The sequence below is a fragment of the Ornithorhynchus anatinus genome, chromosome 13, assembly GCF_004115215.2.
Source record: "Ornithorhynchus anatinus isolate Pmale09 chromosome 13, mOrnAna1.pri.v4, whole genome shotgun sequence".
NCBI lineage: Eukaryota > Metazoa > Chordata > Mammalia > Monotremata > Ornithorhynchidae > Ornithorhynchus > Ornithorhynchus anatinus.
The window spans coordinates 20,792,528-20,819,575 of record NC_041740.1 but is presented as its reverse complement, the minus strand read 5'-3'; the positions used below and the strand labels follow the sequence as shown (position 1 = coordinate 20,819,575).

The window sequence follows — 27,048 nt, the reverse complement described above, 5'->3', positions numbered from 1 at the left end:
CCCCCCCCCCAGGGTCGCACCCGGAGAGAGTTTCCGGTCCTCTACCAGTCTCGGCTACGGGAGGGAGAGTCGAGCAGAGGCCCGTCCGTTCCATTCCCAGCTTGGGCAGCGGCTAGCGGGTGGAAGGCCATCGGCTACGGGGCAAAACCCCCCCGTGCCGGGCAGCGGCGGCACGGGAGAGAGTCGAGGGCGGAGACTCGGATTTACCGCGCGGAAGGAGGCGACGGTAGACCGCTTCCGGATTTTGACCGAGAAAACTCTACCGATCCGCTACCGCAACGATCGCAGGGGGAGAGCGGGACGTTCTGGGAGAGGCGCGTCCGCGGCGTCGCTCCGGGTCGGAGACGACCCGGCGGCGTCAGACAGAATATAGAACACACTGGGTTCGGGAATCAGAACTATTAGTGACGGGTCTGTACGGATCAAAAAAAATCAGATCCTGTATAGGAATGGACACTCGAGGAACATCCTCCACTGTAAGCAGCGGAGCGCTTCCGAAAGCCAAATCTCTGCTCAGCACGGCTTAGTGGATAGAGCCCGGGCCTGGGAGTCAGAGGGTCGTGGGTCCTAATCCCGGCTCCGCCACTTGTCTGTCTGTGTGACCTTGGCCAAGCCACTTCACTTCTCCGGGCCTCAGTTAACCTCATCTGTCAAATGGGGACCGAGACCGGGAGCCCCGCGGGGCACGGGGACTGTATCCAGGCCGATCCGCTGGTATCCGGCCCAGCGCTTAGTACGGTGCCCGGCACAGAGTAAGCGCTCGACAGATACCGTACTTATTAGTCGAAAACGAGGCGCGCGAGAGGTCTTCGGGTTCCTCCGATGCTGTATTTTGGGCTCCACAGCGTGAAGAAGATGGTCGAAATCAATTTCCTCTGCGTCCACAAGAAGCTGAGATCTAAGCGGGTGGCCCCCGTGCTTATTCGAGAAATCACTAGAAGGGTCAACCTGGAGGGAATCTTCCAGGCCGTCTACACAGCCGGGGTGGTCCTCCCGAAGCCCGTGGCCACTTGCAGGTAAGGACGAGGTGCGTTGCCGGGCCTCCTTTAGGCAAGCCCCAGCGACGTCTTTAAAATCACCGTCCCTCCGGCTTCGGGGGCGTGGGCGGGTCGCAGGCCCTGGGCAGGAAGCCGTTCGGTCAGTCAGTCGTCTTTACCGGGCGCTCACTGTGTGCCGAGCGCCGTGCCGTGCGCTCGGGAGAAAACGGTCGCGCGGTAAACAGGCACGCTCCCTGCGCACAACGAGCGTACGGTGCAGAGACGCTGCCGAGGCTGGAGACGTGTGGAATTCTCCACGTGTATCTCCGGCTGCGCGCGCTTTGAAGAGTCAGAAGAATCGGAGCTTCGCCTATAAGAGATAAGCGGGACGCGTTTTCCAAATGGATGTTTCCGGGGAGATTCTCCGCGTGTAGATGTGTTAGGATTTAGAAGGGGTGCAGAGCACTTTACTGAGCACTTAGGAGAGTACAGTTGAACAATAAACGGCCACATCCCCTGCCCACAGTGAGCTTACGCTCTAGAGGGGGAGACAGACATTCTTATAAATAATGACAGAGATGTACAAGAGTGCCGTGGGGGGGGGGGGGGGGGGGATGAACGAAGGGAGCGAGTCGAGGCGATGCGGAAGGGAGTGGGAGAAGAGGAAAGGAGGGCTCGGTCAGGAAGGCTCCGAAGTGGGGGCGAGTCATCGTCTGTCGGATGTGAGGAGGGAGGGCGTTCCGGGCCAGAGGGAGGACGTGGGCACGAGGTCGGCATCGGCAACCGCAGCCCGGGCGGCGGAAGGCGGCGGCGGCTGGGGCGGATGGGAAACCAAGACGACGTCGTCATGTGATTCCAGGTACTGGCACCGATCGCTAAACCCCAGAAAACTGGTGGAGGTGAAATTTTCCCATCTGAGTAGAAATATGACTTTACAAAGAACCATGAAGCTCTACAGACTTCCGGACGTGAGTAGAACCGAACTGGTCCGCGGGTCTCCGGATGGGTTCGTCCGACTCGAGTGCTTTTAGAAGCGGTTCCCGCCGGGCAGAGGATAGAACGGTCGTATCTGTTTGCGGTAGCAGGCATTTTGAACCCATTTTAAAATTCTTCACTCTGGGGCTACGCGGCCTCAGGGACGACAGATGATTTTTCAAAAGGCTGGTTGTTGAATCCCCGTCCCCGGCTCGTTCGTTCGGTCGAGGCCCGGAGAAGTTCCGTGACTTGCCCGAGGTCACCCAAGCGGCAGAGCCGGGATTAGATCCCAGGCCCTTCTGACTCCGAGGCCCGGGCTCTTTCCGTCCGGCGCTTACGACGCTTCTCCGAGCACGGGGCTCCAGCGCTTAGCATAGTGTTTGGCACATAGGAAGCGCTTAACAAATACCACGATTATTATTAGGCCTCTCCGCTTGCCTCCAGGGGGACCGGAAACAGGGTCCGGCGGGAGTGGGACGGTCTGAATTCCAAGTGGAGAAGTGGTTCCGCCCCGCCCGGCAAAACATGCTCCAGGCCCCGCTCTCTCTCCCCGTCCGCTCCCTGGAGGAGCAGCGCGGGCTAGTGGGTGGAGCGCGGGCCTGGGAGTCGGAAAAGAAACGGCGGAGCCGGGATTAGAACCCAGATGCCTGCTGTGTGACTTGGAGCGAGTCCGGGCCTGGCGGGGGGTCAGAAGGACCTGGGTTCTAATACCAGCTCCGCCACGTTTCTCCTGAGCGACCTTGAGCAAGTCACTTCATGTCTCTGGGCCTCGGTTACCTCATCTGGAAAATGGGGATTAAGGGTGTGAGCCCCAGGTGGGACAGGGACCGTGTCCAACCTGATTCGCATGGCGTAGTGTGGAGAGCCCGGGACTGGGAGTCGGGGGGGGGGGTCATGGGTTCCAATCCCGGCTCTGCCACCTGTCCGCCGGGTGATCTTGGAGAAGTCACTTCGCTTCTCTGAGCCTCAGTTACCTCATCTGGGAGATGGGGGTTAAGACCGTGAGCCCCTTTAGCTTGTATCCACCCCCCCCCTTAAATACCATTAAGAGCATTAAACCCTCGTTGGGCTTAATGAGCCCTCAACATATTAAGTGCTTAACTAACTTAACTCGGTGAGCGCTCAACATGAATAACATCATCATCATCATCATCCACCCCAGCGCTCAGAACAGCGTTCGGGGCACAGGAAGCGCTTAACGAGTACCACCGTTATTATTGGATGAAGGGATTCCACGGGCATCCGGCGGGGACGGAAGCCGCCTTCCGGCTGTCGACGAGTGGGTCTCATTTAGCGAGAGCCTCCTCCGCGCGGAGCGCTGGGCCCGGCGCTCGGGGGAGGACAGCCGAACCGAGCCGGGGGGCCGGGTCCCGGGTTCAACTGTGCGATCCGGAGCGTTGCTCTGTCTTGTCACCCTCACAAGGCCACCAAGACCTCAGGCTTGAGACCGATGGAAGAGAAAGATACGAAAGCCGTGCAGGCGCTCATCAACAGTTACCTCCTGCAGTTCCACCTCGCCCCCGTGATGGGCGAAGAGGACGTCGCCCACTGGTTTCTGCCACAGGACCACATCATCGACACGTTCGTCGTCGAGGTGAAGCCCGGCCCACGGGCGCCGGGGGCGGGGGGGAGGACGCGCCGCGAACCGAGAGCGGTCACCCCGGCTCCCTCCGGCCTCCCGGCGGGACGGACGGAGCCCGGGCCCGGGAGCCGGGAGGTCGCGGGTCCTAATCCCCTCTCCGCCGCTCGCGTGGCCTCGGGCGAGTCACCTCGCTTCTCGGGGCCTCGGTGACCCCGTCTGAAAAATGGGGATCGAGACGGTGAGCCCCACGCGGGACAGGGACTGGGTCCAACCCGATCTGCCTGCATCCGCCCCAGCGCTCGGTGCGGTGGCTGGCGCTCCGTAAGTCCCCACGGCGCTCGGCGCTTGGCACGTTGCAAGCGCTTAACGGACACCGTGATTGATATTAAATACCACGATTATCGTTATTGATATCCCGGCCCACCCCCCCCCCCCCCGCTTCTCCCCGGCCACCACGCCCGCGTTTCCGGAGTGGATCTCTTGGGCCCTGCCTCGGGGCTGGAGGGATTTCAGTCGGAGATCACTGGAGCCTCCACCACGCCGACGCTCCTAGAGCGGGACATCCCTGTGCCGAACGAAATCAGTTCCCTCATCTGGAAAATGGGGATTCACATTAGGTTCTCCCTCCTAATTAAACTGTGAGCGCTGTACTAAGCGCCTGGGAGACTACGGTAGAAGGATACTTACCTACTTAGACGGCGAGCCCGTCGTCGGGAAGGGATCGTCTCTCTCCGTCGCCGGACCGTACTTCCCAAGCGCCTGGGACGGGGCCCCGCACGCAGTAAGCGCTCAATAGATACGCCTGAATGAATGGACGGGCCCTGCCCGAGGTCAAGCGGCGGTGCCGGGATCGGAACCCGGCTCCTTCTGACCCCCCCCCCCCCCCCGGCCCACGTTCTATCCACTAGGCCACCCTGCTTCTTCCGGATAGGTACGCGATTGCTGCGGGGCTGAGGGCAGGGCGAGTAAAGGGGGCCAGTCCGAGCTGCCGGGGAGTGGGAGAAAAGGAAATGAGGGGGCTTGAGGGGAAGGCTCCTTGGAGGAGATCCGCTTTTAAGAAGGCTTTCGGGGCGGGGAGAGCGATCGTATGACCACGCGTTATATATAAACCCGTGGTTGGCGTTTGAAGAAAGAGATTCTTTTTAACACCTCAGCTTCGACCAGGCTCTTCCAGAGGACTCCCGCACCCCCGCTCCCGGCACGCTCTCTGGAGGCCTGGGCGGAACCGGAAAACCGGGAGCCGGACGCCGCGTCGCCGCGGCCCGCTCCCGGCGGCCTCCTGGACCGCCGGCGACGGCCGCCGGGGAAGGCGGGAGGAGCCGCTTGGCTCCGGAGCCTCTGAGTCGGACTGTCCCTTCAGAAATCCTCCCCCCCCGGGGCAGGGAATGCGACCGTTTCTTGCCTTACCGTCCTCTCCCCAGTGGTCAGTACGGCGCTCTGCGCGCAGCGAGCGCGCCGTAAATACGATTGGAGGAGTGTAGCCGGTTCACGGAGTTTGGATGGGAATGAGGAGGCCGTATCCGCTGTGCTCCGGCGGATTCGGAGGTGCCGAATCCCCGTCTGGCGGATGAGAGAGCCGAGGCCCGGAGCAGTTAGGTGACTCGCCCGAGGTCAGTCGGGAGACAAGCGGCGGCGCTGGGATTAGAACCCGGGTCCTCCCGGGCCCGGGCTCTCCCCAGCGGGCCGCTTCCCGGCCTGCGGAACTCCGAGGTGGGCCTCGTCCTCGGCGGGGAGGTCTCCCGGCCGTCCCTCGTCCCGTCGGTGGAACTGGAGCGTCCGGCGAACGAGCCGGGCGGATTCGGCTTTCGACCGGCCGGGGACGCCCGGGGGCGGAGGCGTAGATTTCGTTCGTTTTGTCCCTCAGTGCTCCAGCGGGGTCCTCACCGACTTCCTGAGCTTCTACACTCTCCCCTCGACGGTCATGCACCACCCTGTACATAAAAGCCTCAAAGCCGCCTACTCCTTCTACAACATTCACACGGAAACGCCGCTCTTGGACCTGATGAGCGACGCCCTGATCATAGCCAAGTCGGTGAGTGATTCCTCTTCTTCCCGGCCCCGGGAAGGGCCCGAAGCAGCCGGGGGTTCGATTTGCTCCGCGGACGCCCGGGTTTTCCGCGGGAAGAGCCGAACGGGGGCTCGCGCCTCCTCCAGGAGGTCCTCCCCGACTGATCGATCAACCGTATTCATGCTGTCGTACTTACTGAGCGCTTACTGTGCGCAGAGCGCTCTACGCGGCGCGCGGGAGAGCACGGTGCAACAGAATCAGCGGACGCGTTCCCGGCCAACAGCGCGCTCACGGTCTAGAAGGGGAGAGGCGGCGTGGCGGAGAGGGCCCGGGCTTGGGAGTCGGGGGCGCGGGTCCTAATCCCGGCTCCGCCACTTATCAGCTGGGTGATTTGGGGCGGGTCACTTCACCTCTCTGGGCCTCGGTTCCCTCATCTGGAAAAAGGGGATGAAGACCGGGAGCCCCACGTGGGACGGTCTCGTTACCTCGTATCTCCCCCGGCGCTTAGAACGGTGCTTGGCACAGAGTAAGCGCTTAACAAACTCCGTCGTTATGATTACTATTCCCTCTCCCTTCCGCATCCCCCGTACGCTTGGATCCGTGCCCTTTAAGCGCTTGACACTCACCCCACGACACTTGCGTAATTTAGTCTCATGCCCGTCTCCCCCAAGGGAACGAATGCTGCTGCATTATACTCTCCCACCAAGCGCTTCGCACGGTGCTCTGCCCACAGTAAACGCTGAATAAACCCCATTGATGGATGAATCGGTCCGGTGGCCAGTTGGCCCGGTGCCACCCACTCGGTCGATGCCACTTTTTTTTTTTTTTTTGCTCCAACCTCTTTCGCGAGCATTTTGAGAGTATTCTCTAATGGGGCGATTGCAATCCGAACGTTGATTGAGGGAGCGGCCGGGCTTTGGATGTATCTCCCCGAAAGGTCTCCTCGTCGTGTTCTTCCAGATGGTGTAAAGTGTGCTGCTGGGTTTAAAGCACTCTCCCAAGCGCCCAGGACAGCGCTCTGCACGTAGTGAGCGCTCGATATGAATACGATCGATCGATCGAAAGCCGACAGGTGCCCGTGCCTGGTGGGGAAGGCGGTCGTGTACCTGCCCCTTGCCCGCGGCCCCCCTCGAGGCTGGAATTCCCGTCCCCGTCCCGTCCGCAGCTTCCCACCCTCAAAATCCTCCGAAAAATCCCGTCTCCTCCAAGAGGCCTTCCCTGACTAAGCCCTCTCCCTTCTGCGTCGCCTACGCGCTCGGGCCTGTGACCCTTAGCGCTTCGTATTCACTCGGCCTCACCGTCGATGGTATCTATTGAGCGCTCGCCCTGTCCCAGGCGCTCAGCACAGAGCTCTGCGCACAGTAAGCGCTCGGTAAATACCACCCATCGATCGCATGTCATTTTACGTTGTCACCCGCCCGATCTGTAATGTATTTTAACGTCTGTCTCCCTCCCCGTCTAAACCGTAAGCGGGCAGGGATCGTCTCTACCTACTGTGTTGCAATCCCCCAAGCGCTCAGTACAGCGTGCCGCGCACGGTGAGCGCTCAAGAAGAGCCGCCGTCGGACGGACGTCAGGCCTGAACCCACCAGCCCGAGCGGAAGCACTTCACGTGGCCCCTCGGCGGACTTCGGAGTTTTAAATGTAGAATGTTTTTGTATTGGCAGAAAGGATTTGATGTGTTCAATGCCCTAGATCTGATGGAAAATAAAACGTTCCTGGAAAAACTCAAGTTTGGCATCGGAGATGGCAATCTGCAGTATTACCTGTACAACTGGAGGTGTCCGGGAACCGAGTCCGAAAAGGTAAGCGGACCGACGCCGGTCACCCGTCGACCCGGAAATGCACGCCGAAACCCCCGCCCGCCGTCCGACTCCCCGCCGGTTGCGACCCGCGGAGCGTGTGCCTGTCGATTCGCCCCCTGTGCTCTGTGTCCTCCTCGTCTAGGTGGGCCTCGTATTACAGTAGATCACCGGCGGTGTCGCGAGGAGCCCTGCCGGCGTCGGTCGGGTCGACGTGCCGTCCGTGGTTTCGGGAACCCCGGCTCCGGAGGGGCACGGCGGAAGTCAAGCCGGAACGACCCGCCGAGTCTCAACCGGGGAAGAGGTCCGTCCCGGACGGGTCGGCGTGTTTCCACCCGGAATGGGAAACTCATTCCACTCTCATCGCCCATCCGCGGGGGCGGGGAATACCGGGGCGGGGGGGAGGGCGGGCCCCGCGATCGTGGATTTCCACTCGGGAGAACACGGACCGCCTCCGTAGACTCCGCCCCGCGGGGCCGGACTAGCGTTAAGGAAGTCTCTGCCGACGCGTGGCCAGACCGCTGCGTTTCTCTTTATCAATACGTGGTGGTGTACGTCTGTCGGGGTTCCGGCACGGAGGGTCGGGACCGAGGATTTGCGCTCGCTCACTTCTGGCGGAGGTGGTTTGGGGAACTTTATGGAATTCCATCCCTTTCGGAGCTCAAGTGGCCAAAAAAAAAAAAAAAAAGTCTCGAACGTTTGCGCGTCTGGAGCGGTGTTAATGCGTCGACCTGGGCCGGTGCGTTTTTCTCCGTCGCCGAAACGAAACGCGGATGTAAAGCCTGCTCTTAATAGGTGGCGGCGGACTGGTCTGAGAGGATCGGGCTGAGCGCGGTCGTTAAGGAAAGATCGTGTTTTCATCTGCTCGTCAGTGTCTTGTTGCTTTTTCTCCCCCCTCGGAAGGATTGAGGATGAGGGGTCAGGGAAGAGACCGAACCTCAAGGAAAAACCCAGACGGAATTTAGTCGTGACATCGGTACTTGGTTAGCGGGACTGTTTCCGTTGTTTCCGCAAAATGGCACGTATTACTTTGTCTACTCGGGCTTGTGGCGAACTGTCGTTCTAACGAAAACGGTCTCTGTAAAGAAGTATTCCACGTTTGGCTACGGATGGCTTCTTTTCTTCTAAAGCACGGCAACGAAAGCTTTCGCCGCGTGGAGAGGTCGAGAGGGAGCGAGCCGCTAACCGAGGTTTCCGTTTGAGCTTCACTCGGACGTCTCGGGACGGGGGTCGGGGGGGGTTAAGGGTGGGGGGACCCTCCAGCCGAAACCGACTCAAATACGTCGTGCCAGTTTTAGCCGGGATTGCCCGTTCGTGATTGGGGACGCCAAGGGATAATAATAATAGTGGTACTTGTTAAGCGCTTATTATGTGTCAGGCACCGTTCTGAGCGCTGGGTAGATACGGGTTAATCGGGTTGGACGCAGTCCCTGTCCCACGTGGGGCTCACCGCCCCCCCCCCCCCCGATATCACCGATGAGGTAACTGAGGCACGGGGAGGTTCAGCGACTCGCCCGAGGTCACCCAGCAGACAAGTGGCGGAACCGGGATTAGAACCCGGGTCCACCTGGGCCCTAGACCCGTGCTCTATCCCCTAAGCCACACTGAAATGCTGAATCTGAAAATGGACGAAATGACCGGGGGCGGGGGGGGGGGGGGGGGGGAAGGTCGGTGCGGAAATAGCTGCTACGGTGCCCACTCTCCAAGGAAGAGTGGAATTCCCAAAATAGTCCGGGAAGGGGCCGGGGAATCACGGAGGCCAAAGCGCCCTCAAATCCTTCCGGCTCTACGTTTCCGGGAGCGGACTAAGACGGGGCGGTTTGGGGCTCTGCCGCGACATCTCTAACGGCGCCGGGGGGAGACTGCCCTCTCCGACGGGAGAGGGGGGAACTCCGGAAGCCGTCGGGCTGGCTAGCTCGAGTGTGTTTTGAGAGGCCACGTCGAGTTGGGGGGCAACGCTTTGAAGAATCATCGACCCCCCTCTACCCACCCGGGCCAAGGCCGACGGTCCAGGCGGTTTATCGGAAGCTTCGGGATCGCGGATCCGGTTCCGTGGCTCCCTTCCGTCCGCTCGGCGAGCGCTACCGTCGGAAAATAAAAGTCGTCGATAAACGATACGCGGTCCCATCTGATCTCTCCGTTACGAAACGGACCTGCCCAGGAACGGATCGGAGGGATTACCGGTAAAGCGTTTCAAGCACAGCCGTTCCGGTGTTTAATTATTGGTTTACGTAGTGGCTAGCGGTGAGTAGGGGCAGTGTGGTTAGAAGCCCGGGCCCGGGAATCAGAAGGACCTGGGTTCTAATCCTGGCTCCGCCGCGTGTCTGCCGTGGGACCTTGGACGGGTCGCTTCAGGTCCCTGGGCCTCCGTGACCTCATCCGAATAACGGGGATTAAACGTGTGAGCCCCGTGTGGGACGGGGACCGTGTCCGACCGGATTAAGTTGTATCTCCTCCGGCGCTGGGAACGGTGCCCGGCATTTAGGGCCCGACGGGTATCCTAATTATCATTCGATCGTATTAATCGAGCGCTGGCTGCGTGCGGAGCGCCGTACCGAGCGCTTGGGAGAGTGCGATACGACACCAAACGGACAGATCCCGTTCCCTGTCCACAGGCCGACGGTCTGAGGGGGCTGACGGACGTGATTACTATTACTTGGGGATACGGAGGACCGGTAGACCCTATTTCACAAAATCAGAAAGCCACCGCATTCCTAAATTTCACCCTGATCCAATTTTGGGCTTCCCTCTAGTGCAAACCACTTAGGGAAGATCACAGCAAATCTGTTGTCTGACCCACACGTTAAAAATATGGCTCCCTCCATCAGTTTAGATGTTTCTATCGTTTAAAAAGACATGGTATTCGTTAAACGTTTACTGGGTACTAAGCGCCGAGGTAGATACGAGATAATCAGGTTGGACAGTCTCTCTACCACACCGGTCTCAGTCTCGATTCCCCACTGGACAGCCTAGAGATATTGCGATTTACCCCGGGTCCCACAGCGGGTAAACGGTGAGGTCGGCATTAGAACCCAGGTCCTCTGCCTCCCAGGCCCGCGCTTGGTCAACTTGGTTCGAACAACTGAGGCCGCGGGACCCACGGGGACAGATAACAATAATAATCGTAGCGACCGTGGTGTTTACGTGCTTTCTACGTGCCAGGCCGTGTCCTAGGCACTGTGGTACCTTCGGGATTAGGGACCAGCTTTTGATTCCACTCTCCACCCCCGAATCGGTCGCAGTGCGCAGGCCACCGTGCTGAGCGCCTGGGAGAATCCGACAGAACACGTTCCCACCCCCCAGCGAGCCTACCGTCTGGAATCCGAATGAGGGCCCAAGCTCCCGCGTCCGCCGGAGCTGAGACCTCAAGAGTTCCTCGAGGCGTCCCTGGCGTTCGCCGTCAAGAGACGGAAGCCGGGGCTCCTCCGGCGGTATCCTCCGAGCGCTTGGCGTGCGCAGAGCGCCGTACGGCGCCACGGATCGGGCAGACCCGTTCCCCGCCCTCGAGCACCTCCCGGCCCACGGGGGAAAGGAGACGAAGCGGTAAATGAATGACCGATCTGTACGCCGGGGCTGGAGGGTGGGCGGCGGGGTGAAGATCGAGGGCTTAAAGGATACAAGTGCCGAAGGGAGAGGGAGTAGGGGAAAAGAAAGATGGAGAAGGCCTCTCGGAGATGTGATTTTAATAGGGCTTGGAAGGGCGGGAGAGCGGCAGTCTGCCGTACGTGAAGCGGGGAGGGCGAGGAGGTGGGCAAGAGGAAGACGGATGAGATCGCGGTACAGGGAGTGGGTCGGCATTAAGGGAGTGAAGTGGGTGGGCTGGGTTGTAACGGGACGTCGGGGAGGAGAAGGGGACGGGCTGACTGATCTAAAGCCGACGGTAAGGAGTGTCCGTTTGCCCCCGACGGAAAAATGTCCCGAGTAACGAGTCAGGTTAGGGCAGCCTTTTATTCATTCTATTGCGACAGGTCAGTGGCTGTTGGGTAGCCGAAGGCCAAGACCCGACGATGAGTCCATCCTTCTATTTCCCGCCGGCCCCGCGTCCCCGGTTGACCGCGTCCCCGGGTCCCTCCCTCCGGTCCGACCCCTCCCCTCGGGTCCCGTTTGTTCGGGGGCGGGATTGGCATACGACGGGCCGCTCCGCCCCCGTTTGCCGTTGTCTTCGTCAGCCTCTCCTTATACGGCGAGCTTTGGCGGACGCCCTGCGGTCCGGGCGTTGGGTTTCCGGGCTAGAACTCGCCGTCGCCGGGGCTGCCGATAAATCTGGGGGCTCGGGACTACGGCGGCCGTCGGGGACCGGCCGTCGCGAAGGGTGCCGAGACGGTGGATCCTGGCCCTGCCGGTCACCGTCTTCCTAGGTGGCACTCAACGCCGTTAAAAGCGCACGTATTTAGTGACGGTAATGCCTGTGTATGAGTTAATCACTACACGGCGACATTAAGCACCTATACGCGTGAGCAGGGTTAAGGCTCGACCGCCCCGCGGAGACGGCTGGACGAGCACCGGGCGTTCTTGTGGAGAGGGGAGATGTGGACTGAGCGGTTTTTTGTTTTTTTTTTTTTTTAGAAAAAGGACGCGGGCGACAGAGTGAAGTATGGACGGGAGTGGGGAGAGACAGGAGGCTGGCGCAACGATCCCATTCCCACCCCACCTTGCTTTCCTCCTGCAGACCGGTGGTGGAAGAGGACAGTGATCCAAATTAATTACGAATACGGACGTAAATGCCGTGGGGCTGCGGGGGGGGGGGGGGGGGGGGGGGGATGAGTAAAGGGAGCAGGAGAAGAGGAAAGGAGGGCTTAGTCAGGGAAGGCCTCTTGGAGGAGATGGGCCTTGGATAAGGCATCCTGACCAGATCAGTCGAGTCGTCCGACAGCTCTACCGAGCCAGGCGCCGTCCCACACGGGGCTTCACAGTCTTGATCCCCATTTTACAGGCGAGGGAACCGAAGCCCAGGAAAGTGAAGCGACTCCCCCACGGTCACCCAACGGACAAGAGGCGGAGCCACGATCGGAACCCGGGTCCTTCCGACTCCCAGGCCCGGGCTCTGCCCGCTCTGGCTCACGCCGCTTTCCGGGCTTTTGCATCTTCTCTTTCTCATCCAATCCGCCACATTTAACATCCAAGCGCCAGGCCTGCGGGACTGAGTTAAGCGGCTGGGGGGATTTTCCCTTCGGAAAGATAATGAAGTCGAGGAATAACCAGGCCAACACCAGGTCGGGGAATGCGTTTTATTTCCACCCGCCCCGGCGGCGGGGAAGACGCCGCCACGGGACTCATTTCTTTGTCCCTTTTTTACCTTTGGGTGGTTTCCTTCTCTTATTGGGATTGGGGATCAACTTCTTGATCCTCAGGGGCTGCAGGGCGACCTCGGCGTGCCCGCCGGGCTCGCCCTCCCGCTTCCGCTTCCGCCGGGCCGGCCCCCCGGGCGGGGCGTCGGCGGCCTCCCCCTCCCCCTCCTCCTCCGGCGTCCCCGGGGGACCGCCCGCCGGAGCCGCCCCGCCGTCCGGCTCCGGGAGCCAGGGCACCCGCGGGCGGGGGACCCTGGGAACGATGGCCTCGACTTCCTCGGCGAACGAGGCGGCGTCCCTCTTGAATCCCAGGGCCAGGACGCACCCGAGGCCGAGGACGGGGGCGACGGTCTCGCTGAGGCGGGGCACCTGGCAGGCGGGGACGGTGCGGCTGGCGCCGAGGTGGATGAGGTGCGAGGTGACGAGGGCGGGCCGGGCGGACCCGCAGGCCAGCACCAGGGCCAGCTGGTCTCTCTCCAGGGCCCGCGTCACCTCGTTCACCCCGATGGCGAGCTGCCTCCGGACGCCCGGGGGGGTCCACCCGGTCCCCGGCGGGTCCTCCGCCGGGGGAGCCTCGCCGGGCCCCTCGGCGCCCGGCCCCCCGGCCCGCGCCGGCCGCCGCCGCCGCCCCCGTCTCTTCGGATCCTCCACCTTGCGGAGGCCGACGTGCCTCAGCCCGGCCTCGAGCGTCTGCAGGACGAAGCGCGTGTCCTCCCCGGCCAGAAGGCCCCAGGAGACCACGTAGGGGTTATCGAGGGAGGTCTTCACGGCGGAGGGCTTCGCTTTGCGGACGCCCCCGGTCGCCACGGGCTGAACCGCCGGCGCCGTCTTCCCGCCTCTTCCTCCGCCCGGAAGCTGCGGTGGGGGGGAAAGGACCGTCACGTTCCCCGGGGCTTAACCCGCAACCGCGTCTCGGCTACGGCCGACCCGGTGAGGTTTACCGCACCCCCTGGACCGTGGGATGGGGACGGGGCGGTCGGTCCTATTTATTGAGCGCTACCGTGTCGGGGGCGACGATAATCGCGATGGTACTTAAGCGCTTACTACGTGCCAAGCGCCGGGGTAGACAGACCGTCCCGCGGAGGGCTCGCTGTCTTCGTCCCCCTTTTCCGGATGAGGTCGCCGAGGTCCCGGGGAGCCAAGGGGCCTGCCCCAAGTCACCCGGCTGACGCGCGGCGGAGGCGGGATTAGAACCCACGCCCTCTGACTCCCAGGCCCGGGCTCGTTCCACTACGCCACGCGATGAGAGTTTAGTCCCGGAAACGTACTGTCCTGCATTTTCCTTTCCCATTCACCTCCCTCCGGGGAGAAGCCGGCGAGCGGCAGTAGGGCCTGGTGGTTACAGCCCGGGGCCTGAGAAGCGGCAGGACCTGGGTTCGCGCCCCGGCTCCGCCGCTCGTCCGCCGCGTGACCTGGGCTAAGTCGCTTCACCGGGCCTCAGTTCCCTCCTCTGTAAAATGGGGGTGGAGACCGAGCCCCACGTGGGCCAGGGCCTGATGGGGCGGGCTCCACCCCAGCGCTCAGCACAGGGCCTGGCCCGTGACGAGCGCTTCGGCGCGGCTCGGTGGAGACAGCACGGGCTTGGGGGGGGGGTCGGAGGTCGCGGGTGGATGATGATGAGGGCATCTGCTAAGCGCTTGCTAGGCGCAAAGCACCGCTCGAAGCGCTGGGGAGGATCCAAGGTGGTGTCGGGGTCTTCATCCCCGTTTTCCAGATGAGGTCACCGAGGCCCAGAGAAGCGAAGCGACTCGCCCACGGTCACCCAGCGGACCGGCGGCCGAACGGGGATTCGAACCCACGCCCTCCGACTCCCCCGGCCGGGCTCTTTCCCCTGCGCCCCGCCGCTTCTCCGCCACCTGCCTGCTGGGGACGTCGGGCGAGTCTCTGCGCCTCCGTTTCCTCGTCTCTCGGGTGGGGCTGAAGACCGAGCAGCAGCGTGGCTCAGCGGAAAGAGCCCGGGCGGGGGAGTCGGAGGGCGTGGGTTCGAATCCCGCCGCCGCCGCCGCCTGGCAGCTGGGGGGGGGGGCTTTGGCCAAGCCACTTGTCCGGGCCTCAGTGGCCTCATCCGGAAAATGGGGATGGACACTGGGAGCCCCACGTGGGACCACCTCGTCACCTGGTATCCCCCCCGGCGCTTAGAACAGTGCTTGGCACCTAGTAGGCGCTTACCGAATAGCACCGTTATAATACTAATAACTATTAGGATGACGCTGAGCCCCACGTGGGACCACCTGGTGACCCTGTATCTCCCCCAACGCTCGGAACAGTGCTTGGCACCTAGTAAGCGCTTACCGACTACCACCACTCTCATCATCACAATTATTATTATTAGGACGGTGCTCCCCACGTGGCACCACCGCCATCATGAGTCTCCTCCTCTTCTCCTCCCTTCTGCGCCTCTCTTACTGGCTGAGCGGCAGGGGGGCGTGGGTTCGAATCCCGCCTCGGCAGCGGTGTGACGTTGGGCCGCTCCCTCCCCTGGGCCGCGGTGACTCCTCTGGCAAAGGGGGATGGGGGGGGGGGGGGGCTCCATTCATCCTTCTTTAGCGCTTATTATAATGATGATGATGAAGAACGAGGGTATTGGGGGTGGGACGGGCGCGGGGCTCCTCACCTTCCTCCCCGGTGGCGCCATGGCTCCCCGGCGTCCGCTCGGGCCTAGGCCCCTCCCAGAAGCCCTCGCGGCTGGGCCCGCTACGGCGGCCGGGAGGGGCCTTTTCGGGGCGGGGCCTTTTCGGGGCGGGGCCTGAGGACGAACGCGCTACGGCGGCCGGGAGGGGGTCTGCTGGGGGCGGGGCCGGAGGGCCCGAGTCGGCTACGGAAGCCGAGAGAGGCCCTTTTCGGGCGGGACCGCCGGGCCGCGCCCGCTACGGTGGCCGGGCGGGGCCCCTCGGGGGCGGGAGCCGGGAGTCCGCGCAGGCGCCGTAAGGGGCGGAGCGCAGCCCGTTGCGGGGGCTGAAACGGAGGCCGCCGCCGTCCCGGCCGCTTCTTATAAGCAGGCGCCCTCATCGGCCCTCGATCGGCCCTATGTGTCGAACGCCTACCGGGTGCGGAGCTCTGCACTGAACGCTCGGGAGAGGACGGAACGACGCGGCCCCCGGCCCGCTTGCCCTCCCGTCTCCCTTCCTAAAAGGCAGCCAGCGGGACTGCTGGGTTCAATTCCACATTTTGCAGACCGGCTTCCCTCTGCATTTGGTTTTCCCCGATTAATCGATCCGGCTATGGTATCTGTTGAGCGCCTGTAAGCGAATATTAATAAGGACGATAACGTTGGTATTTGTTCAGCGCTTCCTAAGCGCCGGGGGCGACACGGGGGAATCAGGTGGTCCCACGTGGGGCTCCCGGTCTTCATCCCCGTTTTACAGATGAGGGAACTGAGGCCCAGAGAGGTCAAATGACTCGCCCAAAGTCCCACAGCTGACAAGTGGCCGGGTGGGGATTCGAACCCATGACCTCTGACTCCCGAGCCCCGTTAATTGTGGGGAGACGAGGCTGGTGGTGCAATCGGGGTTTCAAATTCCCTTTTTCTATCCTCGTCTCAAGATTATGGGCTAAACCGGCGGTGCGATTCCTTTGCAAGGCCAAAAGGGAGATAGATTGGCAATCGCTTTATCGGTGCTTCATGGTGTGACCCTAAAATTCAGAAGTGACCCCAAACAGAGAAAAGATGGAAATACAGATGGTGGGCAGGGATCGTGTCTAATAATAATAACGATGTTGGTCTTTGTTAAGCGCTGGGGGAGATACGGGGTCATCGGGCCGCCCCACGTGAGGCTCACGGTTAATCCCCATTTTCCAGATGAGGTCACTGAGGCCCGGAGAAGCGCGGTGACTCGCCCACGGTCACCCGGCTGACAGGTGGCAGAGCCGGGAATCGAACCCGTGACCTCTGCCTCCGAAGCCCAGGCTCCTCCCACTGAGCCGCGCCGCTTCCCGTCTCTTCGGCCGCACTGTGCTTTCCCAAGCGCTTCGCACAGCGCCCTGCACCCGGTAAGCGCTCGATAAATACGACCGAATGAACGTCCTGCAAGATCGTATTTACCGATTCCCAACTCTGTTCGGTTGTAGTCTCCCCCGCGCTTAGTGCCGGGTTCGGCACGCGGCAGGCGCTCGATAAATGCGATCAGTTGATTGAACCGTTGCACTGGGCGGCGCGGACAGTGACCCTTTCGCTCATTTCACATCGAGAGTAACCATTTAACGGCTCACTTCACATGGAGATCTTCTGGGAGTCAGGTAGGGGACCAGTCCTTCCGGCCCAACAAAGAAATCGCGGCCTCCAAAGCCCCCACGTTGTCTAGAGTAACCGTAACGCTCTGTCCCCTCTCAGGATAATAACGTTGGTATTTGTCAAGCGCTTACCCTGTGCAGAGCGCTGTTCTAAACGCTGGGGGAGAGACGGGGTCATCGGGTCGCCCCACATGAGGCTCCCAGTCTTAATCCCCATTTTACAGAGGAGGTCACTGAGGCCCAGAGAGGTGACTTGCCCACAGTCACGCAGCTGAGTGGTAGAGCGGGGACTCGAACCCATGACCTCGGACTCCCCAGCCCGTGATGGGGATGGCACCGGGAGAGTTTCCAAAGACCCTACCGGTCTCGGCTAGGGGAGGAAGGGTCAAGCCGAGGCCTTCCCCTTCCTTCCCTAGCCGGGGCGGCGGCTAGCGGGTGGCAGGCCGTCGGCTACCGGGCAAAACTCCCCCGTGCCGGGCAGCGGCGGCGCGGGAGGGAGTCGAGGTCGGAGACTCGACTCTACCACGCGCACGGTCAACCGCTTCTGGATTTCGACCGAGGAAACTCTCCGGATCCACTACGGGGACCACGGCGGACGGAGGCGGGACGCTCCGGGAGAGATGCGGCGGCGACCCGACGGGACGAGGACTCGGTACGGGGTTCCGCCCGTAGTAAGTACTCGATAAATACGACCGACCGATCCATCGATCCGTGGGAGAACGTTTAATGAGGGTGGAAAAGAGGTCCGACCCGAACTCCGAGCGTTCTCCCCAGGGACGACGCTTCGTCAGGCCGACTCTAAACAGACCGTGATGTATTTGCGGATGAAAGCCTCGTTGGACTCTTCCTTGAGGTAAAAGTGCCCTCCGGGACGCTTGTGAATATCGCAGCTTCCGCTGGTTAAGTCCTTCCAGCCTGAAATGAAGACAGTGAAATGCAGTCAGTTTTTTCTACTTTTTTTTTTTTTTAAAAAAAAAACTCATATTCGTCACGCGCTTACTACGTGCCGGGCGCTGTACTAAACGCCGGGGCAGGTAGAGAAGCGGCGTGGCTCAGTGGAAAGAGGAGTCAGAAGGTCAGGGGTTCAAATCCCCGCTCAGCCACTTGTCGGCCGTGTGACTTCGGGCAAGTCACTTCGCTTCTCTGGGCCTCAGTTACCCCGTCTGTAAAACGGGGATGAAGACCGTGAGCCCCACGAGGGACAACCTCATTACCTGGTATCCACCGCAGCGCTCAGGACAGTGCTTGGCACATGGTAAGCGCTTAACAAATGCCATTATTATTATACAAGATCATCAGGTCGGATACAGCTCCTGTCCCACAGCGGACTCGCCGTCTAAGCAGAAGGGAGTGGGACTCAATCCCCATTTTGCCTGTCAGCAAACTGAGGTATAAAAAAGTCAGAATAATCCTACCGGTAACCGTGGTATCTGTGCCGAGCCGGTACTGTGCGCCGAGCGCCGTCCTAAGCGCCGGGGAGGAGCCGAGCGGATCGGGTCGAACACGGCCCCTGCCCCACGTAGGCCTCACGCTCTCGAGCCCCGTTTTACAGGTGAGGTAACCGAGGCGCAGAGAAGCGAAGTCACTCGCCCAAGGTCACACAGCGGACAGGCGACCTCGGGGAAGTTACGTGACCTGCCCCAGGTCACCCGGGAAACGAGCGGCCGCGTCGGAATCGGAACCCGGGCGCTTTGGACTCCCGGGCCCGGGCTGGTCCACTGGCTGGTCCAGTAGAAACAGTTGTGAGGACTTCACCGGCACCCCCGCGTTATCAAAAGATCTTAAGACTCAACCCCGGGTTTAACCGGGGACTTAATTTCTCCCACGCGCTCACGGTCCCGTACAGCGTCCCTTGCTACATCGGTCAGTCGGTTTATTTGGCGCTTACTGAGTGCAGGGGCACTGGATTAAGAACTCGGGAAAACGCCGTACCGTAGAGTCGGCAGACGTGATTCCTACCCTCGTGATGCTCACGGTCTACAGGGAGAGACGTTCATTAGAACAGGGGCAGGGGAAAGAGTATAAGAATATTTACCCAAGTATCCCGGGGGACGGGATGAGTATCTAAATGCTTAAGGGACACGGTTCGTTCGGGGCAGGGAATGTGTCTCTGGACTCCGCTGCTCTGAACCCTCCCCGGCGCTCAGTACAGTCCGCGCACGGTAGGCGCTCGGTTAATACCCTCGACTGATCACACAGGTTGACGGAGGGGTGAGACTCTCTGGACTGGATGGGTCCCATCCGTGGGGCGCGGAGGGGACTCGTAGCTAACGAACGGTGCCGGTTCGAGTCGCCAGCGACTTTACCTTCCAAATCGTGCGGTATATCTTCGATCCCATCAAAGCAAGTGATGTTACAGGAGAGAAGAGGGGCGGCCGGCTTGGCAAAGCTGTGCACGAAGAAGAGCAGCTTCTTAAAACAGACGGCGTCTCGGAGTGGCTCTCGGACTGTCTTCGCGAGATATCGTTTTTCCCCTCCCTGCCCCTCCCTTCCCCCCGTGTAATATGGAGGCCGGGGAGGGGAGAAAGAGTCAGGATTCAGGATGATAGCTCAGACAGCCCCCGTCTTACTGTCGCGGGGGAGAGAGAGCCGGGGACGGAGAGACAGAGAGAGAGAAAGAGAGAGACGGGCCTACGGAAGGAGAGGCAGAAGCTAATGAGACTAACGCTGACAAGCGAGTGGGTGTTCGGTCTTCGCAGTCTCCGCAGGCGCGGGGAGGAAGAGGATACAGAGTCCGTATGCTCGGTCTTCATATTAACGATAATCATCGTACCGGTCAGTTCCTCCCCGTCCCGCAAGGCCTTCCAGATGCCGGTGTTTTCGGCGAATGGCTCTTTCCGGATGGGAAGAGCTTCCCACTGGGCCTGGCCCGTTAATCCTCCCCCCCCCAAAACTGGGGCCGATCAGCCACTCTCCCTTCTCCCCCGACCCCCGGGCCCGGCCCATCGTTCCCCCGTCTCCCCGCCGCGCCTGGGCTTCGCTCCCGTAAGGGACAGAGCCAGGATCAGAATCCGGGCCCTCTGCCTCCCGGGCCCGTGCTCTTTTTCCACCAGGCCGTGGATCTCCGACCTCCTCCCTCCTCGGATCTCTGAAATAGGGCCGGTCCGGAACCGGGATCCGCCCCCGAGCCCCCAGACCACCGAACTCAACGGTCTGGGGCCTAGAGGTGCCGGTTGCCTAAAACCGAGGGAACCGGACTACTTACCCGATCTCCTCGAACAGCGCCGCGTCCGCCCTCAGAATGGGAATGAACTGCTCCAGACACTCTTTGTTGTCCAGGACTTCCTCGGGTGTCCCTCCGGCATCCAGGAGGAACTGGACAAATTGGTCTTCGGTCAAGTCCGTGCTCTTCGGGAGGCGTTCCCGGGCCCTGGACTGCGAAGACGAAACGGACGAGGTCGGAAAAGCCCGTTTCCCTACGGAGTGTCGCCCGCCCTTCGGGAGAACTATTGAAGGACACCTCCCGTTGAAATAGATATTCTCTGACGCCGTGGTCGCGACTGTTCCGGAAGATGGACCGAGAACTTGTCACGGAGGGCGTTCCCCAACAGAAGCTCGCTCGATTCCTTGTCTTTGGCCGTTTTTTCATTTGTTCCTTTCTTTCTGTGCTATTTCTTGAGCGCTCGCTCCCCGCCGGGTCCTGTACTAAGCGCTGGGGTAGCTACGGGCTCATCAGGCCGGACACGGTCCGGGTCCCACGTGGGGCTCCGGGTCTTCATCCCCATTTTACAGATGAGGTCCCCGAGGCCCGGGGAGGTGAAGCCACTTGCCCAAGGTCACACGGCGGACGGGTGGTGGAGGCGGCATTGGAACCCAGGGCGGGCTCTCTCCGCTAGCCAAGGGAGGGGTGGGGGGGAGGGGGAGAGGTACTCTCCGGACGTGACCAATTAGCTCTTCCCCTTTCACCTGGCCGGCGGGGCCGGTGGAAGCCCGAGAAGCGGCAGGGCTTGCCCAGGAACGGGAGGACGAGGGAGCGGCCAATTTCGAGAATCGACGCGGCGCTGTGGTACAGCGCGGACCCGGGTCCTAATCCCGGCTCCGCCACTTGCCCACCGTGGGACCTTGGGTAAGTTCCTTCTCCGTACCTCAGTCACCTCATCTGGAAAACGGCGGTGGAGACCGGCGAGCCCCACGTGGGACGGGGCCCGTGTCCGACCCGATTTGCTCGTGTCCGCCCCCGGCGCTTAGTACGGTGCCCGGCACGTGGTGGGCGCTTAACGGATAGCATCGTGATTATCGTCATCACGGATCCTCGCTCTGCTTGGAGCGGATCGAGACGGGGGCCCCCATCCAGAGCCAGCGGCGGGAAATTCAGACCTACGACGTGGACCCCCGGAACCCTACTGCCCTGGTGAGGAAGAAGGGGGCCGGGGTCCAAGGCGGGGCCAGAGAGAATAAAGACGCCACGAATAAACGTGTAAACACGGGCTAAGGGAGGGTACGTACGGCTGGAGATGGCTGAGGGGTTAAAGCACTTGGGACACCGAGGGCTCCTCTTTAATAGTAATAATAATAATAATTATGGTACTTGGTAAGCGCTTACTACGTGCCGGGCGCTGTACTGAGCGCTGGGATGGATCCATGCAAATCGGGCTGGACACGGTCCCCGTCTCGCCTGGGGCTCACGGTCTCGGTCCCCATTTTACAGACGGGGGAATTGAGACCCAGAGAAGTAACTCGCCCAAGGTCACACAGCAGACAAGTGGCAGAGCCGGGATTAGAACCCGTGACTTCGAATAACACCCAGGGGCCAGACCCGGAGATTCTCTAGCCCCAGACCGTCCGTCCGTCCGTCCGTGCTCCTGCCTCCCGGAAGCCACGGTCCGAGAGCACGCTCAAAAATGTGGCCCGGTGGAAAGAGCGCCGGCCTGGAAGAGAGCGGATCTGGGTTCCGACCCCGCATCTGCTCCTGGCTTGCTGCGTGGCCCCGGGCAAGTGACTCGACGTCTCTGTGCCTCAGTAGCTCCGTCAGTAAAACGGGGATTCTGAGTTCCCGATGACCCCGTATCTCTCCCAGCGCTCAGTACGGGACTCGACGTCGACGCCGAGTAAGCGCCCACCAGATGCCACGGGGACCACGTGACCGAAATGGCTAACGGCCGCCAGGGAGGGTAGCCTCCGACGGGCTGGAGAAAGGCCGCTGCGACTTGGAAGTCGCTTTTGGCTACCAGCTAGGAGCAGGCGGAGCCCTGGCCGAGAGCTGGTCCGCGTAGCCCCTCTCCCTAAGGAACGGCAGCGCCCTGTGGACGGGGGGGGGGGGGGGAGTTAAATCCCTCTCCCCAGTCCTAACGGTTAAATCCCGGGCCTGGGAGTCCGAAGGACCTGGGTTCTAATCCCAGCTGTCTGCGTGATCCTGGGCAGGTCACTTCAGTGGGCCTCAGTGACCTCATCTGGCAAATGGGGACTAAGACTGGATTACGTTGGACCTACCCCAGCGCTTAGATGGGCCGCAAGCCCGTCATCGGGCGGGGACCGTCTCCACCCGTTGCCGAATTGTATATTCCAAGCGCTCAATAAATTCTGTCGAATGAATGAACAGTGCCTGGCGCACGGTAAGCGCTTAACCGGTACCTTGAAAAAAATATACACTTCCACTCACGTGAGGGGGAAAGGCGCCCGACAGAAAGAGATGAACGGGCTGGAGCTGGTGATTTTCCATCAGGTGGAGCGCCGTCATGAAAGCCAGCATCGATCCGAAACTGGATTTGGGAAATGAGGATCACAGATGGATTTTTCCGGTCACAGCGAAAACATTAATCCATCCGTTCGTGACTGCATCACACCTACCATGTCGTGAGGAGAGACTGAGATAATCAGGAGCAGTTTTGCCTAGTGGAAAGAGCGTGGGCCTGGGAGTCTGAGGACCTGGGTTCGAATCCACCACCCGCCTGCTGGGTGACCTTGGGCAAGTCGCCTCATTCCCCCTAGACTGGATATTCACTGTGGGCGGGGAAACGTACCCGTCGGTTGTTACATTGCACTCCCCCAAGCACTTAGGGCAGCGCTGTGCACGCGGTAAGCGCTCGGTAAGCACGACTTGACTGACCGACTGACGGCGTCGTCCAGAAGCCCATAACGAGCCGGCCGGTGCCGTGGGTGCAGATCTGACCGGCTGGGCAGTCTTCCCGAGAGGAAGTCTGATCCGGCTGACAGCGGAGTCTCCCGAGGGCTCAGCCCAATGCTCTGCACACAATAAGAGCTCAGTAGATACCGCTGAGGACGACGAGTGCCGGACGAACCTTACTTGGAGTCTCTGCTCCCCTCGTTGGCTTTCCCCACTCTAGTCTGTAAGCTCGCGTGGGCGGGGAATTCGTCTACCGCGTCTATTTTTTGGCACTCGCCCAGGCGCTTAGTACGGTGTTGGGCACGCGGCGGGCGCTCATGAAATACCACCGACCGATCCACTGGCGTCTGTTGTTGGACTCCGAACTTGGTTGTTGGGTTTTTTTTCCTTGTTTGGTATTTACGTTATGTCAATCAGTCAATCGATCGTATCTATTGAGAGCTTACTGCGCGCAGAACACCGGGAGCCCGTCGGTGGGTAGGGATCGTCTCCCTCTGCTGCCGAACTGGACTTCCCAGGTCCAGTGCGGTGCTCTGCACACAGAAAGCGCTCAATAAATACCGCCGAATGAATGAACGCTGTACTGAGTGCTTGGGAGAGGACAGTATAACAGAGTCGGCAGACGCATTCGCCGCCCACAGCGAGCTGAGGGTCCGGAGGAGGAGACGGACATTAATATGAAAAAAAATCAACTATGAGTGAGCTCTGCAGGCAAGCGGGCACAGTTGGAGAATAGAAGGGGACCCACGGCGGAACCCCGAAGGACTCGAAGTTCTCGTTCACGGCTCCGCAAGGGAGCGATTCGATAAGTCCCGGATAAAAACGCCTCTTTTTAAACAGCGGCCAGTAAGAGAGGTGATGGGTAAAGCATTCTTGCTGTTGTCGTCTCCCCCCGGGTTGTGGATGTCAGACTTCCACGATGATTACACTCCCGCAGACTGAACCTTAAAGTTGCCCAATTATCCAAATAATTGGCCTCATCCAGGCCTCCCAGTCAGGTTCTTCAAGTCCCCAGAGCGGATTCTTTTCTCGGGGGGAATTCGTCCGGGCGTTCTGCCTGACTCAGACTACCCGGGGATTGTCCGACCTTCGCTTCACCGTCTCGGCGTAGATAATTATGATAATATTATAAATGATAAATGATAATTATGGCATCGGTTAAGCGGTCGCTGCGCGCCGGGCTCTGTGCTAAGCAGATCGGGTTGGACGCAGTCGCCGTCCCACCTGGGCTCACGGTCTCCGTCCCCGTTTTCCAGATGAGGTAACTGAGGCCCAGAGAAGCGAGGCGACATGCAGGGCAGACGGGTGGCGGAGCCGGGATGAGAAGCCGTGACCTTCCGACTCCCAGGCCCGGGCTCTAACCAGCACACCGTGCTGCCTCTCCGCTTACCTGTGACCAAAAAACGTAAACGGTTTTTCCCGGAGGGTCGGCAGCAGGGTATTCACGATCTCCTCGACGAGACCCGCCATGTCCGTTGCAAAAGGCTCGTGACTTCGCGATTCTCTCCCCGCAAGCCGTATAGCAGACACTGGGGACGGGAGAGGGAGAGTTACCAGCCGAGAACCTCCCAGGCCATAGATTCACCGAACGCCAACAGTCCATTGTGACAGCGCTCGGTCTGAAAACTTCCTGGATAGGAATAATCATCACAATTATGGCATTCGTTAAGCGCTTCCCACGTGCCCGGCACTGTACTAAGCGCCGGGGTGGACAGCAAGCCAATCGGGTTGGTCACGGTCCGCGTCCCACGGGGGGGCTCACGGTCCCCGTTTTCCAGATGAGGGAACCGAGGCCCGGAGAGGTGAAGTGACTGGCCCGAGGTCACACGGCAGACAGGTGGCAGAGCCGGGATCAGAACCCAGGCCCGGGCTTTATCCACAAAATCACAGATGCTTGAGGTTAGGGGCAAATCACGTCGATCTCTCTATTATTTTATTCTATGCACGTATTCGGATTATTATTACTTATGTATTATTTTCACCTTATCTGGAAAATGGCGATTAGGACTCGGAGGCCCACGTGGACTTGATCACCTTGGATCTACCCCAGGCGCTTAAAACAGTGCCTGGCACATAGTAAGCACTTAACAATAACCATTAAAACAAAAAATCGGTTGAGTCTCCCGGGTGCTCACCGTACGCAGAGCGCTGTGCTAAGCGCCTGGGGGACTGCCCTACGACGGAATTGGCAGACAGGTTCTCGGCCCTTACGGGACAAAGACTTGTGTCCGACCCGCTCGTCTTCCTGCGTCTTCCCCCAGGGCTCAGGACGGCGCTCGGCACATAGTAAGCGCTTCACGGATACAGAACGGTTCTGATCTTGAGGAGCACTCCGTTGTTTTCAGGCTCAAAAACTTCCCCTTCCCTTCTCGTGAGGCGTCTCTGCAGCCAGTGAGCGCTCGGTGAATATTACCGACCGACCGACCGACCGACCGAGCTCGTCCGCCGGTGACCGGGAGGCTACCCACCTTCGATGAGATGAGGAAAATCTTTGCCCCATTTCGCAAAATAGACGGATCCGCCTCCTCCCCAAGGAAAACAGATCAGCCTGAAAAGGGCATCCGGGCGTCGGTACATGCAGTTCACCAGCTTTTTCATCCTAGGTCATTATAAAAGAGTTTGTTTTTAAAGGAGAACCTTAATATAATTCCTTCTCCCGCTCCTCGCTCTACCGTCCGTGACTCCTTTCCCCCTTCACGTCGGTCGGACCCCCCCTCTCCGCCCCCTCCCCTCTTCCCGCTCCCCGCGGGCACGGATAATAAAATCCCGGCTCCGCCGCCGCTCGTCTGCTGTGTGACCTCGGGCGAGTCGCTCCGCTCCTCTGGGCCGCAGCGACCGCGTCCGTAAAAATGGGGATCGAGACTTGTGAGCCCCACGTGGGACGGGGACTGGGTCCGACCCCATTTACACGTATCCACCCCGGCACTTGGGACAGTGCCCGGCACGTGGTTGGCGCTTAATAAATATCATTATTATCGCTATTATCATTATTTCAGGTCGAGGCCCAAGAACCGGCCCCGGTGCCCAACGTTTAGCTTTTGCCAGCCCCCTCTTCCCACACCCCAGGCTCTCCAGTCTCCCTTTTTTTTTTTGCCCCATTCCTGGCTTTCCTTTTCTAATGCTATTTCATTCATTCGATTTTTTTATCGAGCACTTAGTGTGTGCAGAGCACTGTACTAAATAATAATCATCATTCTGGCATTTGTTAAGGGCTTACTATGTGCCAAGCACTCTTCTAAGCGCCGGGTAGATCGAGGCAATCGGGTTGTCCCACGTGGGGCTCACAGTTCTAATCCCCATTTTCCAAATGAGGTAACTGAGGCACAGAGAGTTGCCCCAAGTCACAGGGCCGCTAAGTGGCGGAGCCGGGATCAGAACGCACGACCTCCGACTCCCAGGCCCGTGCTCCTTCCACTGAACTAAACGCACGGGGGATTACAAAATAAAAACGAACGTTCCCGGCTCACACCGAGTTTACGGTCTAGAGAGGGCGAAAGGCATCACGAAATAAATAAAATCTTGAATTAATAAATGACAGATAGGGGCATGAGTGCCGGGGGGCTGGGAGAGGGGATGGATAGAGGGAGCTGTCTTTGGCAGCTCGACCTCACGAGGGACTTGTCAGGACATTTCGCGGGGCGAAAGAGGTGGTTGCCCTTCCCTCCGAGTCCCCGCGCCCGCCAACGTCCACGGTTTTTTCTTTTCCCCCCAAAACGCACAAAAGCGGTGAGCGGCGTCGAAGCCCTTGTCTTTTCGTCTGCCCGGCGTCGGCAGCAAGGTCCGGTTTTCTGGGGAGGAGAAGGCTTAGCGGGCCCGGGGTGGCTCATTCCCTCGCAGCACTGTGCCGAGCGCTCGGCAGGCGAGGCGAGGCGAGACGAGACGAGGGGCGACGGTGAGCGCCGACGCCAGAAGCGGCGCCGCCCCGCCGGGAGCCGCAGGAGCTGAGTTCTAATTCAGACCCCGGGGGAGGGGGGGGCCTTCCAGGGGGCGGGGCCGGAGGCCGGTGACGTCAGGGAGAGGGCGGGGCTTCTTCCAGGGGGCGGCCCGCGGCGTCACCGGGGGGCGGGGCTTCTCCGGGGGCGGGGCCGGGCGGGCGGTGACGTCACGAGGGGAGGGGCGGGC

General features: G+C 60.7%; 3 protein-coding genes and 1 long non-coding RNA gene across 12 annotated transcripts in view; 2 read left to right on the top strand and 2 right to left on the bottom strand.

Moving 5' to 3' along the window:
- Window positions 1–27,048, top strand: part of LOC100077745 (glycylpeptide N-tetradecanoyltransferase 2) — a 78,792-nt gene that overhangs the window by 12,513 nt on the left and 39,231 nt on the right. For 4 of the 5 annotated variants that reach the window (XM_029077473.2, XM_029077471.2, XM_029077470.2 and 1 more), the window contains exons 7-11: window positions 846–1,016; window positions 1,837–1,945; window positions 3,376–3,546; window positions 5,399–5,566; window positions 7,210–7,347. In XM_029077473.2, the coding sequence (XP_028933306.1) occupies window positions 846–1,016; window positions 1,837–1,945; window positions 3,376–3,546; window positions 5,399–5,566; window positions 7,210–7,347 (757 nt within the window). Of the gene's footprint in view, window positions 1–845; window positions 1,017–1,836; window positions 1,946–3,375; window positions 3,547–5,398; window positions 5,567–7,209; window positions 7,348–7,489; window positions 8,453–27,048 lie in introns of those variants that run through there. The other variant, XM_029077478.2, reaches the window with a different exon arrangement.
- Window positions 12,559–15,317, bottom strand: RPP38 (ribonuclease P/MRP subunit p38). The gene is made up of 2 exons (XM_029077479.1): window positions 15,247–15,317; window positions 12,559–13,487 (listed from the first exon to the last, which is right to left on the bottom strand). The coding sequence occupies exons 1-2, from the start codon at window positions 15,265–15,267 to the stop codon at window positions 12,618–12,620; spliced, it is 891 nt and encodes a 296-aa protein (XP_028933312.1). The 5' UTR covers window positions 15,268–15,317; the 3' UTR covers window positions 12,559–12,617.
- LOC114815989 lies at window positions 16,589–17,825 on the top strand. The gene is made up of 2 exons (XR_003763770.2): window positions 16,589–16,868; window positions 17,279–17,825. It is a non-coding gene; the product is annotated as an uncharacterized LOC114815989 (long non-coding RNA).
- Window positions 17,567–26,892, bottom strand: OLAH (oleoyl-ACP hydrolase). Of its 5 annotated transcripts, XM_007673136.2 has the most exons (8): window positions 26,646–26,716; window positions 25,395–25,525; window positions 24,317–24,455; window positions 22,462–22,561; window positions 20,068–20,237; window positions 19,169–19,251; window positions 18,795–18,839; window positions 17,567–17,777 (listed from the first exon to the last, which is right to left on the bottom strand). In XM_007673136.2, exons 2-8 carry the CDS (start codon window positions 25,522–25,524, stop codon window positions 17,650–17,652), a joined length of 795 nt encoding a protein of 264 aa, XP_007671326.2. In that variant the 5' UTR covers window position 25,525; window positions 26,646–26,716; the 3' UTR covers window positions 17,567–17,649. The 5 variants fall into 5 exon arrangements, with proteins under 5 accessions (XP_007671326.2, XP_007671325.2, XP_016084080.2 ...); XM_007673135.3 differs by lacking the exon at window positions 22,462–22,561 and having other exon boundaries at window positions 26,646–26,892; XM_016228594.2 differs by lacking the exon at window positions 18,795–18,839.